The 16,368-nt window shown below is 51.1% G+C and overlaps 1 protein-coding gene across 2 annotated transcripts in view; it reads right to left on the bottom strand.

Annotated features, from left to right (window-relative positions):
* Window positions 1–27: 27 nt before the first annotated feature.
* Window positions 28–16,368, bottom strand: part of FCHO1 (FCH domain only 1) — a 27,625-nt gene continuing 11,284 nt past the window's right edge. For both annotated transcript variants that reach the window (XM_023517172.1, XM_023517173.1), the window contains exons 5-27: window positions 15,852–15,926; window positions 14,112–14,253; window positions 12,340–12,492; window positions 12,051–12,155; window positions 10,972–11,070; window positions 10,793–10,889; window positions 9,693–9,737; window positions 9,496–9,580; window positions 8,582–8,606; window positions 8,144–8,201; window positions 7,490–7,668; window positions 7,381–7,405; window positions 6,983–7,034; window positions 6,266–6,357; window positions 5,574–5,849; window positions 3,815–3,927; window positions 3,617–3,704; window positions 3,359–3,467; window positions 2,435–2,590; window positions 2,025–2,157; window positions 1,368–1,567; window positions 809–864; window positions 28–452 (exon numbers count right to left, since the gene is read on the bottom strand). In XM_023517172.1, coding sequence (XP_023372940.1) covers window positions 154–452; window positions 809–864; window positions 1,368–1,567; window positions 2,025–2,157; window positions 2,435–2,590; window positions 3,359–3,467; window positions 3,617–3,704; window positions 3,815–3,927; window positions 5,574–5,849; window positions 6,266–6,357; window positions 6,983–7,034; window positions 7,381–7,405; window positions 7,490–7,668; window positions 8,144–8,201; window positions 8,582–8,606; window positions 9,496–9,580; window positions 9,693–9,737; window positions 10,793–10,889; window positions 10,972–11,070; window positions 12,051–12,155; window positions 12,340–12,492; window positions 14,112–14,253; window positions 15,852–15,926 — 2,662 coding nt within the window. In that variant the 3' untranslated portion in view covers window positions 28–153. The remainder of the gene's footprint in view (window positions 453–808; window positions 865–1,367; window positions 1,568–2,024; window positions 2,158–2,434; window positions 2,591–3,358; window positions 3,468–3,616; window positions 3,705–3,814; window positions 3,928–5,573; window positions 5,850–6,265; window positions 6,358–6,982; window positions 7,035–7,380; window positions 7,406–7,489; window positions 7,669–8,143; window positions 8,202–8,581; window positions 8,607–9,495; window positions 9,581–9,692; window positions 9,738–10,792; window positions 10,890–10,971; window positions 11,071–12,050; window positions 12,156–12,339; window positions 12,493–14,111; window positions 14,254–15,851; window positions 15,927–16,368) is intronic.

The following is a 16,368-nucleotide window of genomic DNA, read 5'->3' as shown; positions in this document are numbered from 1 at the left end:
TGTGGCTCACTCCCTTATACCCTCTGAAGGCCAGCCCCAGGTACATGCATCTTTCTTCTTGTCTCCTCCCATTGGAGCCCTGACTCCCACCCCCCTGCCCACCTGTGCATTTCCCATCCTGGGTCTCCTGGTCCTGACACCCACCTATCCTTCTCAAACAGCCCCATGCCCAAATCCCTCCCCACATCCTGGCAGAAGCAGGAGGTAGTGCTTGCTCCCAGCCCCCCTACTCCCCATCATGGTCCCAACTCCTCCTGGGGTTGTGCAGGGGCAGGGCAGACCAGTACCTGTGGCGAACCTTCTCTTTACCAGTGACATGCGGTAGCCACTGCCCACCAGTTCCAGGTCCACGCCTGACAGAGTGGCACCCTCACTGGTGAACTGTGCAGCCACGGGGCTGGGTGTACTGGGCCCGGAGAGCGGCTCCCAGCTGGCGGAGAGGCGGCCAGAGCCTAAAGAGGCTTGAGGTCAGCTGTGCCCTAGCACCAGCCTCAGCCACACTGTGATTTTGGTTTCTCCTCACCCTGTGCATGAGATCCTTTGATCTGCAGACTCTGTCTTTCCCATCTGCCTCCTCTAGAGCCCCTGCATCCTTCTCTTTTGGCCTCACTGGGATGTGTGTGGTTTGCAAAGGAGTTCTGCCCCAGGGCCTTTGCACTGCCTGGGATGCTGTCCTTCATGTCTTTCAAGCCTTGTTGAATGTGCACTGCCCCCCTAACACATCCGTAATTCTCTCCCAGCTTAAATCAGTGCCTCCCACCTAAGCCCCACCCACCCTACCCAGCCCTCATGCACAGCAGTAGCTCACCCCCTGCCTCAGACACGTCTGGAAGCTTCCACATAAGCCTTTTCTCCTCTAGGTTCCTGGCGGTGAGAGAATCTTGGTCAGGTATCCAGAGAGGACACTGGGAGCCTAGGGTCCCAGCTAAGCTGCCTCCTGGCTGGGTGACCCCAGCAAATCTGATCCCCAAGCTCACCTCACTTTCCTCATCTATGAAATGGGGCTAAGGTACAGAACAGACGTAGGGCCATACAGCCTCACGGCATACTTAGATGACACATTCAGTACTGTAAGTTTGGCTTTTTTGTGTGGTGGGTTCTAGCTTTTGTACAAATTGAAGGCAACATGTGCTGTAACTACAAGCCCTGGGACCAAGAGTGGACATATGGGTTCAAATCTTGGTGTGACCTCAGATAATCAACTTAATCTCCTGGGCCTCAGTTACCCCTCCGTCAATGTGGATGACAGCAGTCCATATGTCATGGGACCTCATTGTCAATAATAGCACTCTTAGCTCTAAGAAAAGTGGGTTCACAGTGAAGGGGGGGTACTGCCAAGTCTCCTTTGGCTTCCCACATTCCCTCACCAAGTGGCAGCAGGCTGCAGACGGACATTGGTCACAGGCTCCCCCACAGGCAGAAGGATCTGGACGTTAGTGAGTGGTGTGGGCACAGCTGTGGCACCAGGCCGGTAACTGTACTCCACAGAGACCTGTGTGAGGGTTGTCCCACACTGCCAGTGGGCGCTCAGCTGCAGAGGCACGGACTGGGGACCTGGGCGGGAGAACTAGGAGGAACAATAACAGGAGAGAACTAGGAGGAACAATAACAGGAGAGAAGACACAGCATCATGTCCTGGCACACCGTGTACTATTTAATCACCCTGACCCTGCAGGGCACCCACCACCCCAAACGGCCCATTCACTGGGAAACTTCATATAGATCAGAGTCTGTATTACACCATGCTTCCAGCAGAGGGCAGGAGAGTGAATCATTCTAACAAAGTCTTGAGAACAAGGAAGTCCAAGTACTGGGGATGGGCCTCTTCCAGCTTGCATAAGGGCACCATCTGCTCTCGGAGATGCAATGCCCTCTCACACTGTCTACACAACAGGATTCATTCCCCGCCCACCCTGTGTACTACCCCCTCATTTGGCACTCCTTTGTGCTGCCCGCTCACCTTGTCCTCTACCCTGTTACCCCCTCCCTGTCCCCTTCAGCTTTGTCCCATGCATGTGGCCCACCTGATATCGCAGCAGCACCACATTGTAGTAGGAGGCAGCAGGATTTTGCTCTGCCTGGCGCTGCAGGGCCTCAGTCAGAGCTGCCATGTTGAGCCAGAAATCTTTGGTCTCAGGGTCACTCTGGGAAGGGTCACTGCAGAGACCCGGACTAATCACCCCAGCCCTCAGGAAATGCTCTCCCAGGGTTGGCACCATCCAACCCACACCCAAGGGCTTCCTAAAGGTGCAATTTCATGGCCCATCCTGGGCCCAGCAAAGCCCTACCTGGGTAGTGGAGGGGGACAGTAAAGGAGGGAAGCAAGGTTCAGAGAGGGCAAGCAACTTATCCCAAGCCACCCAGAAAATTCAGAGTTGGGAACCCCTGACTCCCACCAGCCTCTGAGACCCTTCCCACTGCTCATGCATAGTACCTGAAGAGCAGATCCGCATTTGGCTGGAAGTGCTCAATGGGGGTCATGTGTACAAGCCGAAAGCTGAGGACAGGTGGGGGTGGGGTCCCACTGAACACACGCACAATGCCCGCAGGGAAAGTCATGGTCAGCTCTCCTGTTACTCGAGCCAGGCAGCTGGGGAGTCAGGGGGACTGGGTGTAGGGCTCTGCCTAGCACTTCATCCTCCCCTTCTCTTGGTTCTACTGCAGGCTGCAGCTCCCTAGACCCCTCAGACACAGCAAGGTATTGACGGTGCCCAGCATCATTTTCCCTACCCTCCTCCTCTTTTGTCCCTGTCTGGACTGGAAAAATATATCCTAGGCTGAAGGAGGCAGAAACATCCCTTTCCCTAATTCCCCTTTCTCCTAGGTTACCAGGAAGCTCACATTTTTTTGCAGTTTTTGGCCAGGGCTGGGTTTGAACCCGCCACCTTGTGCACGTGGGGCTGGCACCCCACTCCTTTGAGCCACAGCACCACCCAAAATGTTCAGTTTTTTTAACTATCCTCAGCTTGAGTTTCAAGTCCAATACTCTCCTCCTCCTGGTGTTTTGACTTTAAGGTCCTTTCTGCTAGATGCCACGCCAGTATATTCCTGGCCACTGAGCTCACTTTTAACCCGACCCCTTACTGAGCCTGGCCGATAGCCTTGCTCCTCTCAGCTCAGTGGCCATGGAAGCCTTAGAGGAGTCTACAACAATGCCTAGCCCTGCTCAAATGCCTTCCGTGGCTCTCACTGCTTTCAAGACAAGGGCCTGATTGCTTGGCTCAGTGTTCAAATCCTTCCACCATATAACAGGCCATGAAGCACACCCGGAAGGCTGTCCCTGCTGGACCCCGATGCAGAGCCCCCACTGAGCCCTATTTGCCTGTCACCATCTGCATTGTCCCCCATCATTGAATACCTGGGGCTGTGGCCACGGAAGTAGGCATGGACATACTCAGTGAAGGCTGTGGCCACGGGTAGGGCATCTTGGGAGCCTAGGACTACAGGGCTTGGTCCCCGGGACACTCCTGGGGGTGGTGGGGAGGGAATGCAGGACAGACATACTGAGTTAGCACAGGTCCCAGGCTCTATGCCCTCCCCAACAGGGCCTCTATTATTATCACTTAGCCCCTAACCCAGACCAGAAATGAGGCCCAGGGCGGCTGCCCCCGAGTACCGTGTCCTGTCTGAGATGAGAAGCTGGGCCGTTCTGGGGCACTGCTGGGGGCCGAAGAGCCTAATGGGGAGGGGCTCAGGGAACGAGACTGGAAGAGAAGGGAGATAAACTGGGTTTTGAGTACCCCAGGAGCAGTGCCCAGAAGCTGACCCCAAAGGCAACCCCCAGCCCAACTCTATTCATGTCCCCTCACCCTACCAGGTTGCCATTGCTGCGTGTGAGGGGGCAGGACACCTTCCTAGATCGAGGTCTCCGGGTTGGGGCTGCCAGGCCATCCTGGGCTGTGGAGTCAGCAGGTGTGGGCATCAGATCTGAGGAGCAAGCACAGAGAACAGGCACTGCTGAGAGGCTGCCCTAGCCTTCTTGGGCCTCCCCAGGGCAGGAATTCAGCCCCAAACTAGGAGATGGGAGTATTTCAGGGAGACCTTGATCTGAAGTCCTGGGGCTGCAGACAGAGAAGGTGCTGGACAGGATTGAAGATACCTTCCACAGCCCTGAACCAGACAGCAGAATGGTGGTCTAATAAGGAGTAAATTCCCTGTCACTGGGAGTATGCAAGCAAGGGCTGAAGGCCTAGGAGGCAGGCATGCTATAGGGAAGATTCAGCAGAAGATTTTTTTATTTTATTATTTTTTCTTTTTAGAGACAGAGTCTCACTTTATTGCCCTCAGTGGAGTGCTGTGGCATCATAGCTCACAGCAACCTCCAGCTCCTAGGCTTAGGCAATTCTCTTGCCTCAGCCTCCTGAGTAGCTGGGACTACAGGTGCCCACCACAATGCCCAGCTATTTTTTGTTGCAGTTTGGCCGGGGCCAGGTTTGATCAACTGCCACCCTAGGTATATGGGACCGGCGCCCTACTCACTGAGCCATAGGCGTCGCCCTCACAGTCAGTGATTCCATGACCTTTTCCCTCTCTGAGAGCATAACACACACCACCTGCTGTGGCCTGGGCCTAAGTAGTCTCACCCTTCAATGGTGTAACACCAAGGCTTTCCCGGCATCTCTGGCATCCTCAGGATCCTGACCCATCCATATCCCCTTCCACCCACACCCCAGGCTGGGGTCCCTCAACCCCAGAGTTTCTCAGTCTTGGCACTGCTGACGTTTACGGCTGGATCATCCTTTGTGGTGAGGGCAGTCATATGCACGTAGGGTGTTGAACAAGCATCCCAGCCCTCCACCCAACCAAAGGCTAATAGCACCCCCTCCTGGTGGTGACAACCAAAATGTCTCCAGACATTGCCCATGTCTCCTGGGGGCAGAATTGGCTCAGTTATTAAGAAGCCCTGCTCTCTCTTTATGGTTTCCACTCCCTTTAGCTCTTCCTTGAATGGGCTCCAACCAGGTCTTTGGTTTGGAGAGGCCAAGCACCCTTGCTAGCACTGCTGGGGACATCATGTGGCCACAGTCCCTCTGATTTTGGGGGTCCCACTCTCCTCCTACTTGCATTTTTCCTCCTCCCTCCTCCATCCTGTGTGCTCCATCCTCTTGCTGTTTTGTCTGGGAGGCCACCCATCCGCTTTGATGACATGGTCATTCATTGGCTATGTGGTGTTCCAGCTCAGCCTCCCACAAACTCAGGGTCCACTGTCCATCTGACATCTATAGGCCCAGCCTCAGCATATCTCCACCCCAGCTGGTTTTCAAACATGCCTAATACACCTGCCCCAGGGCCTCTGCACTGGCTGTGTGCTCTGCCCTGCACCCCTTCCCATGGTCACATGGCTCCATCCTCACCACCCATCAAATCTGAGCTTAAATATCTCTTTTCCAGAGAGGCCTTACCCAGTATCTCCTGCCTTAATATCTAGCTCATTATTTTTCCTGCCAGGGTGGGGGCTTCTGTCCACCTTGCCCTGGCTGTTACCAGAAGCCTGTTTGGACCATGCCCACAGTAGGCCCTTAATCCTCCCCCTAGGACTCTGAAGACTCACAGACCCGGGCTGCTGGACTCACCTCCTCCTGCCAAGGCCTCCAGCCCCCAGGGACCTGGAGACGGGGCAAGGGGTTGCGGCGAGTCCGGTGGGGGCACGACCCGCGTCCCCCTTGACTCAGGGTGTGGCGCCCTACAGTTGGGTGGGCTCTGTGGGGTGCCTGGACGGGGAACCCAGGAATCTGGGGAGGGGCCAGGCGCTGCATGGGACGGTGAGTCCAGGCCGGAGTCTTCTACGTTTTCCGGCGACGAGGAGGAGAAAGGGGAGGGGCTAGACGTGAAGCCAAGACTGCTAGAGCCTTGGGGAGGGAAGGGGGCATCAGATCCAGGCCTCGCCACGCCGATCCCCACCTATCCTCCTGCAGGCTACACCCAAGTGAAGGAAAGCTCATCCTTGACCACTCCCAAGGCCACGCCCCCTAGTTGCTTACGGCTTCACAAATGCCCACCCACTGTCCCCGCCCACTCTATGAACGGTCCCGCCCATTCTATCCTGTCCATGCACCTCATGACCGAGGAGCCCACATATCCTATACCACCACCACCACCACCACTACCCGCGCCCCCCCGTCCCCCCTTACACTGAATCCCATCTTCCCTCCCAACCTGGCCTATCCTCTGATGAACCTGAGCCACCCAATGTTGCAACAGCCCACCCATCCTCCCTTTGGGCCACACCCAAAGGCCCACCCCAAGACCTCCCTAAACCCATCACCTGTAAAATCTTCATGGTCAAAGGCCGACTCCAGGGGTGGCCCAAAGAGGTTCTTGGCCACCTGCTCATCTGATTGCACCTTCTCTGCACAGCTAGGGACCGGGAGGCCAAGAGGGAAATGTTCTATTCTTTCATGCCTCATCCCACCTCAGGGCCTTTGCATGTGCTATTTTTGGTGTTGAGCTCCATTCCCCATTCCCCAGCTCTCCTCAGAGCTACTTCCTGCTCTTCTTCAGGGTTTGGCTCAATGTCACCTCCTTAGGGAGGCCCCCACCAGCACCCCATATGAAGTCACCCCCTCCTGTCTCCATCACATTGCCTGCTTTAGTTTCTTCATACCACTATTATTTGCTATTCTTAAAATCTGACTCCCTGGGCGGCGCCTGTGTCTCAAAAGGGTAGGGTGCTTGTCCCATATGCTGGAGGTGGCAGGTTCAAACCCAGCCCCGGCCAAAAACTAAAAAAAAAAAAAAAAAAAAAAAACTGACTCCCTGATATGTGACTCTGAGAAGGCAGAGCTGTCTCAAAACCCAGGTTCCAACCCCCTGACCAACACAAGTACATAGCAAGAGCTCAATAAATGAATAAGTGATCACCAAAAAAGCAGCATGGCCTCGACTCCCAGCTAGGGGGAGAGAACACCAGGCAGAGACATGGCAACAGAGGGGAGGAGAAAAGGTGGAGAAAGCCCCCACTTGCCCACTCATAGGAACTCACCTGCTGGTTCTAGGGGCGGACCGAGGCCTCTGTGGTTTCCCAGCAGTGTCCCCTACAAGAGATGTACCTCTCTGAGCCTTCCTGCCACTCTGCGTGCAATGCTCCCTGCTCCACAGACCAGGGGGCCAAGGGTTAAAGGTGTCCAGCCAGCTCAAGGTGACCAGCAAATCAGGTAGAGAGGGATTCGAACCTGAGCCAAACTGTCTCAAGGTGTTGGTTCTTTTCTTGGCCCCAGCTACCCTTTTCAGCTCACATTTAATTCTCATAATGACCTCATTTTGCAGAAGAAGAAACTGAGGGTTAGAGTGATTAAGCAGCCTGACCCAAGACACGTCAGAGCTATGATTCAAACCTATACCTAAATCCAGGCATAGCCTGCCCTTCTCCAGGTTACTCACGTGAAGAATGGCGTTTCATGGTGCCCTGTGGACAAAAGGGGCAATATCAGGCATAGGTGCATCCAGCCAGATCCATTAGCACCACCCAGAGTACCCATCCCACGCTCACCCCTGGGCCAGGAGGAAGGATGAGGCTTCCAGCTGTGGCCCTCAGCTGTGCTGCTGCCGCCTCAGGGCTGCAGGCTGGAGCCCGGGCTGGAGCCGGCTTGATGTGCACGTAGAACTTGCGGGGCTCCTCATCATCAAAGTCAGAGTCACTGGATGAGAAGCGGGAGGGCTCAGCTGTGCGTAGGCTACAGTCAAGGCTCCAAGCAGGTCCCAACATGGGGTTCTCTTCAGTCAGTCCTCAAATCCAATCACATATCTCCCTGCTCAAACTCTTCGAGGTCCCACACAGTTCCATCACTTGCCACTCTAAGTCCTGACACTATGGCCCACCTCCACCTGCACCCTCTACCCCCACCCCATAAAGCCTTTGCACAAACATACTCTCCTGTAACTGAACTCTTATTCAGCTACTGAACCCTAACACTGGTGCCCCTCCCCCAGGAAGCTCTTCTGAATTTCCTTCTGGGGTAACCCAATCCCCACACACCCCCAGCTTGCCTAACCTTGACTCCACAGGGTGAGTGCATTTAGGTCTGCTTTGTCTACAACAGAAGCTCTTTCTAGGTTGTACACAGAGAGGGTTGCTAACTATTATTGTGGACAGTTTTGTCCTTGCTGTGCCAGCAACTGCCCCCAGGGGGTGCCAGAAGGATATTGTTCTGGGTCACATCAGGCCGGACAGTGAAACCTTCTTCATCCACCTCTGGACAGGTCTGGGGATGGAAGCAAATGGTGAATCAGGCTCCCCACTATCTAACATTCCATCTCTCCCTGTCCCCCAACCCCCACCTCACCTTCAAGTCCTGACTCAGACCTAAAAACAACCCTGATGAAAATAACCATTTTCCCCCAGTATGTAGGCAAGTTCCTAGGACACATTAAGGCTCAGTGCGGACATCAGTCCTTTCCACATGGTCCACAGGAGTTTGCAGCTGAGGTGGGATGTGAACCCAGCACTTAAGCTGTGCTACTTCCAACCTGCCCTTTGAGCTCAGCTCTTTAGCTTCCAACTGGGCTCTGGATTTGGGAGACCAAGGATAGACTTGAACCCCTCTTGTTTGTAACCCGGCACAGCCCCTCACATGCCACTCACCCCTGAACTGGGCTCCAGGAAATCTCTGGGGATGGAGGAAGAGATGTTGGTGTCAGCTCCCCCACTTCATCTAGCACCCCCTCTCAACCTCCAACACTGGACATGGACCTTGGGGAGCTCCAAGGCTGTGATATTATCCTGAGCTAGCCCTAGAGGCAGTGAGATCTTAGGACTTGCGTGGGGAGGGGGGATGAATCTGGAGTTAGCTAAGCAGGGGATTTTCTCAAACAGCTTGGGAAGGGAGGAACCCTAAAACTAGTCTGGAAGGCTGGCCTTTGAAGGCAAGGAACGTGGAGGCTAACCTCAGCAGGGACATAACAGGGCTAACCTTGGCTAACATGGGCCAGCTTGGGCAGGGGTAATGCTAGGCTACTCTGGGAGAAGCAGCTCTTGGCCTAACCTGACAAAAGGAAAAATTCCAGACTAGTTTGGGCAGTGGTAATATATATTTTTAAGTTTATTTTTTTGAGACAGGGTCTTGCTCTGTCACCCAGACGGAGTGCAGGGGTATGATCATGGTTCACTGCAGCCTCAACTCCTGGGCTCAAGTAATCCTCTTGCTTCAGTTTCCTGAGTAACTGGGACTACAGGTGTACACTACCATATCTAGCTAATTATTTTGCTTTGTAGAGACAAGATCTGACTGTGTTGCCCAGCTTGTTCTCAAACTCCTGGCCTCAACCAATCTTCCTGCCTCAGCCACCCAAAGTGCTAGGATGGATTACAGATGTGAGCCACCACTGCCTAGCTTGTAGTGGTAATATTGAGCTATCCTGGGACATGGGAAGTCCTAGTCTAGCCTGAAATATGAATAATCCTGGGCTACCCTAAGTGGGGCACTTCTGGGCTAGCCTAGGCAAGGGAAAGGATCTTAGGCTAGTCTGGGCCAGGGCTGGGCAGGGGCCCTTCCTCACGCAGCTGCATGTGGCTCCGGCTCCCGCTCCCGCCGGCTTAGTCCTGGAAGACGAAAGGCCTTGGCTCCCCGCAAACGTTTCATTGCTGAGGATAGATTGGGGGGCAGCTGAGCCCTGGGAGGTGCCCCCTTTTCCATTCAGATATACCTCCCTCACTCCCTCAGTCCAGCCTGGGCACCCAGCCCAGACGTACTTGCCTTCCTGCAGGGCAGCTGCACTATATGCTTCGAAGTCCAAAGGTCCTGAGACAGAGGAGATTGAGACACAATTAAAGGCAGGAAGATTAGGCTTGGGAAGGGTAGCAACACACTCTTGGCTACACAAAGGCACCTGGATCTGAGCTCAAGATCCGTCAGGTTCCAGGGCAGGAGTTAAGATGCTGAACCAGCCTGACATAGACATAAGTGGAATAAGCCAAGGGGCTGGTTCTAGTCTCAGCTGGGTGGTGCTGCCTTATAACTGGTTGGAGGGGATGACATCTGAGCTACTTCTAGGCACTTCCAGGATTTCTGGCTAGAACTTGGCTTGGGTTAGGAGAAGGATCATGAGTCCATGCAGTGGGGCTTCAAGGGCCAGGATGAAGACTGGGGACTCTTCATCTCCCAAGGACAATAGAAAGCCATGGACAGTGTGTGAGCAGGAACAGGACATGATAGATCTAAGGCCTATAAAGGGCAAGAGTGGGAATCCATATAGGAAGCGTCAGCTCGAGCAAGGGTGAGCCAGAGAGACAGAGAAAACTGGTTGACTAGACTTGGGGACAGACTGTGTACCAGCATTAAGCGAATGCCTACTGTGTGCCAGGCACACCCTTTTGCCCTTTATTTGTATCAAATCACTGAACATTACAACATTAGGTAGGGCTTGTTACCTCTCCACTTTACAGAAGAGGAAACTGAGGCTCAGACAAGTCAAGACCTAGGTCCAAAGTCACATAGCAAGTGATGAAGAAAAGACTCAAACCTGGGTCTGACTTCAAAACTTTTGCACTTAAATTCCTCCCCAATCCCACATCTGAGCATTTTCAAATCATTCTTTTGCTCAACAATACTTAAGGGCTCCTTAAGGCCATTGGGGTGAAGTCTAAACAGCTGAGCTTGGCATTTAAGGCCTCACTGGGATCTGGTTCTAAGAGATGTACACATAAGATCAGGCTGGGGAACTGGACTTGTCATCAGTTCATTTTGTGATGAAGAAATCCACGCCCAGAAAGGTTCAGTTTCCTTCACCTCAAGTTCTGCTCTTTACCTATAGCTGTGACCCCACTGTCTAACCCTCCAGAGTTGTTCCAACTCACCTGGTTTCTCCTGGCCCGTGCCCTTGCTCTCTGCAAACTTCCTGAGCAGCATCTCCACGCTGATGTTCTCTATGTTCTGCTTAAATTCCTCATGCACCTGGGCCAGGTAGGTGGGGTGTGTGACTGGCAGGCCCCTCTTGCCCAGTGCTGCCTCATTCCATACACCCAGCCTGACTCACCTGCCCGATCTGCACATGGGTGTCCTCCACGGAATGAGCATAGGAGCCCAGCAGTGCCTTCATGTGCCTTAGGTGGGTCTCCTCTATGGCTTGGAAGCGCTGAGGCAGGAGGGGAGGGGCAGATGGGAAGGTCAAAGCTACTGTCAGAATGTCCCAACCCCTGATCTTAGTGATTGATTTGGGGAAGAGCCAATGAGAGTCCTCCCTCTCCTTCACTGTAGCTGAAACTCTGGGAAAAGAAACTTTTATTCCTGGGCCAAAGAGATAGATATAAGTGGGAGGCCACTTTGCTGCATGCATACATGTGTGCATGCACACACACACACACACACACACACACACACAGGGGACATGTCTGCCTAGGAGTGAAATCTCTGGTAAGAAAAACAGACATAAGAAGCAGAGAGTCACAACTTAATGCCAATACCATTTCAGCACCTGGATCCAGATGTCTGAAATGGAGCTTCACCCCTCCCCCAAAATTTCTTCAATTAAATCTCCTTCTTAATGGAATAAAAGGTTTCTAGTCCTTGAAACTTGAAAAAAAAATCTGATTCCTAATCCTGAGATTCCAATCTGCTTTTTTTTCACATTTAAGTGGACAAAAATGCACAGAAGTGTGGCATCTTGCAAAAGGTTACATAGCTGGTGAGAGATGGTGACTATTTCAGAGAACCTAGTCCTTTCAGCCACCAAGAAGTGTCAGGATACTCTTGGCTTCTAAACTCTGCCCTGTCTTATTCAAAAACCTCAAAGTAATAACAGAAATAATAGCTCATGGAATGGTTTCTATGCATCTGATCTCAAAACATCACATAAAATGACTCATTTAATCTTCAACAACTCTATGAGGCAAGTACTAGTCTTTATTTTACAGATGGGAAAACTGAGGCACAAAATAATTTTTTTTTTTTTTGCTTTTTAAGTCATAATCTTAATAATGATAACAGTAGGCTATTAACCTATGATTCAAAGGATCCTGGGAGCTGAGGGTATTAGAGGCTCTGGACTTTTGAGGCCCATAGCATCTTTGGCCAAGGGATATATATGTTTCAAAGGTACAGATGCTTAGTTCTTACCAGGGCTGAATCCAGCATCTTCTGTTCAAAGTCAGCCCGGGCTGAATTGTACTTTTCCACTGAGCGCCGGAGGTTCTCTGCTGCCTTCTTGGTTTTAGTCTCTGCCTAGGAGGCATAGGGAACAGATGGGGTTTAAATGGAGACACATGGGAGCTTTTCTCTTGGTTCCATCACCTGACAGGTAGACTCCTCTGGGTACCCAGGATGTGATCACACTCAGACCATCACTGTGGGACATATTTTCCCTCTCTGATAGTATAGCTCCAAAAGGTGGTGGTTGTGAACACACCTTGTCCATCTCCTTCTGGCTGGTGCTTTCTCTCCGCAGCCGCTCCTGGTCCATGCAACGGTTCAGGTAGTTCTCTCGAGATTTGGGCAGGAGCTGGCTGACTCCAGCAAGTACCTGCACGGCATCCACAGTACCCATCACTTCCTCCTTACACTGTGGGGATGGGGAGGGGAGAGGAGGAGAGGAGATGAGTGGACTGTGAAATTTCTGGCTTCCAAACACTTCATGTGATTCCAGGTCTTTTCTAAGTATTTGGCTAATTTCAAAACATTTAAAATTCATTTATTCATTCAGAGACAGAGTCTCACTCTGTTGCCCAGGTTAGAGTGCTATGGCCTCAGCCTAGCTTACAGCAACCTCAAACTCCTGGGCTCAAGTAATCCTCCTAACTCAGCTGCCAGAGTAACAGGGACTAAAGATACCTGCTACACGCTCAGCTTTTTTTCTATTTTTAGTAGAGATAGGGTCTTGCTCTTGCTCAAGCTGGTCTCAAACTCCTGACTTCAATTGATCTTCCTGCCTCAGCCTCCCAGAGTGTTAGGATTACAGGTGTGAGCCATCATACCCAGGCCCAAACATTTAAAATAGGTACTTTTTCTTTTTGTGAGACAGGGTCTTGCTCTGTTGCCTGGGCTAGAATACAATGGCATCATCATAGCTTGCTGCAACCTCAAACTCCTGGGCTCAGCAATCCTTCTGCCTCAGCCTCCCAAGTAGCTGGGACTACATGTGCATGCCATCACATCTGGCTAATTTTGTTAGTTTTTGTACAGAAGGGGTCTCACTAGGTTGCCCAGCCCAGGAGCCAAACTCCTGGCCTCAAGCAATCCTTCTGCTTTGGCATCCCAAAGTGTTAGGATTATAATAAGCCACCATCCCCAGTGTAAATTCCCCCTTTAAAAAAAATACTGGCCAATTACACATAACCTAAAATTTGATAACTTAACCATTTTTAAGTATATATTCAGTGGTATTACATACTACCAACTCCCTGTTTTAGTGAGAGTTAAAAATATGCAGATTCTGGAACTCTGTACATGCAAAGCATCTATGATTCTATAATAATAAGCTTCAGACATTGTGGGTTCCTAAGAGTCTATAGCTTGAATTTTCCAAGATTCTTGGTTCTTGGTAAGAGTCTAGAAATGTTAAATATGAAGTTATGTAGTTTCCAATACTTTAGAACAGAGGTTGGCAAATATTTTCTGTAAAGAAACAGATAGTAAAAGTGTTTGGATTGATACAAACACTCAACTCTACCACTGTACTGCAAAAACAGCCACAGATGTTGTGCACATGAATAGGCATGGCTGTGTGCCAATATAACTTTGTCACCACTGAAATTTGAGTGTCATATAATTTTCATATACCATGAAATTTTATTCTTTTTTATTGCAGTTTTTGGCTGGGGCTAGGTTTGAACCCGCCACCTCCAGCACATGGGGCCAGTGCCCTACTCCTTTGAGCCACAGGAGCCACCATGAAATTTTATTCTTCTGATATTTTTTTCTAAGCACTTAAAAATGTAGAAACTCTTCTTAGCTTTACAAACACAAGTGGCAGATTAGATTTAGCCCGAGGGCCACAATTTGTAAGACATCTGGTAGAGAATTTTGAGAGTCTGACAATGTTCAGGGCTGCAAGGTTCTGGGTTCTATGTTGTAGAATTAACAGAATTCCCAGAGGCACACACCAACGGCTGGAGGTTCCAAAGCTCTGAGAAGTTCTGGAATCTTGTGAGCTGCTGGCACCCCAAGCACACTGACACACACCTTTTTGTGGGTTTTCAGCTGCTCATCACCGTAGCGGAGAACGTCTTTGATGAGATCCTGCAGCTTCCGTGTCAACTCCAAGTGGCAGAGTGCCAGCTTATCCGAGGAGACTCGGAAGACCTCCCAGAGTGGGGCGAAGGTCCTGGGGGCAGATGAGGTCACACACAGGACCCACAAGGTCCATCCACTGTGGGGTACCCCTCAGACAACATGACTGGCATTGACTTGGGCATCTACTCTGCTCTGGGCCCTGCTAAGCATTAACACATTAATTCATTTAATCCCCACTACAATGTTAAGAGGTAGGCCTGGGACAGATAGGGAAACTGAGGCATGGGAGGCTCCACAACTCACCCAAGTCCCCTCTGCAAACATCAGAGCTGAATTTTTTTTTTTTTTTTTTGGTAGAGACAGAGTCACTTTGTCATCCTTGGTAGAGTGCCGTGGCATCACACAGTTCACAGCAACCTCCAACTCCTTGGCTTAGGCAATTCTCTTGCCTCAGCCTCCCAAGTAGCTGGGACTACAGGCACCCACCACAATGCCAGGCTATTTTTTGGTTGCAGTTTGGCCAGGGCTGGGTTTGAACCTGCCACCCTTGGTATATGGAGCCGGTGCACTACCCACTGAGCCATAGCCGCCACCCACAGAGCTGGAATTTAAACTCTTGCCCTCCCGACAAAAATTTTGCCCTTCAGCAGCCACAGGGAACTTTGCAAATGCCAACAGGACCACATTATGTCTTCATTTAAAAGTCACCTGTGTGTCAAGCTCCTGTGGCCTTGCCCCCATCTCCCTGCCTCCCCCCCCCACACACACACTTCTTGTCCACCTCACTCAGGCCCTGCATCCACACCAGCCTCCTCACTCTCTCTTGAATGTGTCAAGCATGTTGCTGCCTCAGGCTCTTTGTACTGCCTGAGCTACCTGCCTAGTCTCTGTCTCTCACACACCCTCACCGCCAGTTTCTTCTCTTTATTAAGGGCTCAGCCCACGAAAGCTGGGTTCACTCCAGAAGACATACCCAATCTCTCATGCTTCTATTTCATTCCCTTCCCAGCACTTTGCACACCAGGAGAAAATGTTGTGTGTGTTTAATATCTATCTCATCATTCACCCTAGATGTACCTGGCATGAAGGAAACTGGTTTTTTTGGTTTTTGTGAGACAAAAGTCTCACTTTGTCGCCCTTGGGAGAGTGCCGTAGCATCATAGCTCACAGCAACCTCAAACTCTTGGGATCCAGAGATCTTCTTGTCTCTTTTTCTCTATTTTTAGTAGAGATGGGGTTTCACTCTTGCTCAGAGGGTCTTGAACTCCTAAGCTCAAGAAATCCACCTGCCTTGGCCTCCCAGAGTGCTAGGATTGTAGGCATGAGCCACCACATCCAGCTGAGATTGTTTTTTTGGCTGGGGCTGGGTTTGAACCCGCCACCTCTGGTATATGGGACCGGCACCCTACTCCTTTGAGCCACAGGCACCACCCCAAGACTGGGGTTTTTAATCTGTCTGAGTTGCTGCTGGTGCCTGGCACACAAAAGGTGCCCAGTAAATATTTGTGGACTGAATGAATGAGCTAGTGAGTAAATATATGATATAAATTCTTCTATCCAATTAGCCCCATAAGTGTGGCAGACAACACTTTGTTCTACATGTCATAAGAGTGAAGAGATGTACATCCCACAGGAGGTTCCCAGTGTCTGTAGGGTCCCAGCCACCAGGCTCCCCAGAGGCCAACTCACCCCACAGGGGTCCCATTGCTGGCCAGCTTGGAAAGTTTTGCCATGGCCTTTGAGTAGGTCTCTTCAATGGTGGCTCTGGGCAGGAGGATAGAATAAAGATAAGGAAGCTCTGGACACTATTAGGAGAGGGACCACCACCTTAGGCCTCATTTTCCCCATCTTAGACATCTAGGCAGTAGCTCTCCAATGGAGGGGGTGATACAAAAGCCCAGGAGGGGGACATTTTGGAAATTCATAGGCTTGTTGCTTCAATGATACATCTTTTTGGTAAGATGAATATTATAGAAGAAAGTTACACCTTTTAGTCACAACAGTTACCATAGCAGCACCAGATAAAATTTTTCTTGATCACATGCTATAAGGTAGACACTGTGTTCAAGGCTTATGGTTTCTCTCATTTAACTGCAGGAGAGAAGCATGCCTTTCCTTTTGCCCTCTAAAGAGACACTGTTAAATGCCTACCTGGGATCCACTCATATATTCATCTTAACAGAACTTTAATTTTGTTTTTGTTTTT

Source organism: Otolemur garnettii, unplaced genomic scaffold (genome assembly GCF_000181295.1).
Source record: "Otolemur garnettii isolate 467f Iridium unplaced genomic scaffold, OtoGar3 scaffold00105, whole genome shotgun sequence".
Taxonomy (NCBI): domain Eukaryota; kingdom Metazoa; phylum Chordata; class Mammalia; order Primates; family Galagidae; genus Otolemur; species Otolemur garnettii.
This window is presented reverse-complemented; position numbering and strand designations above follow the sequence as displayed.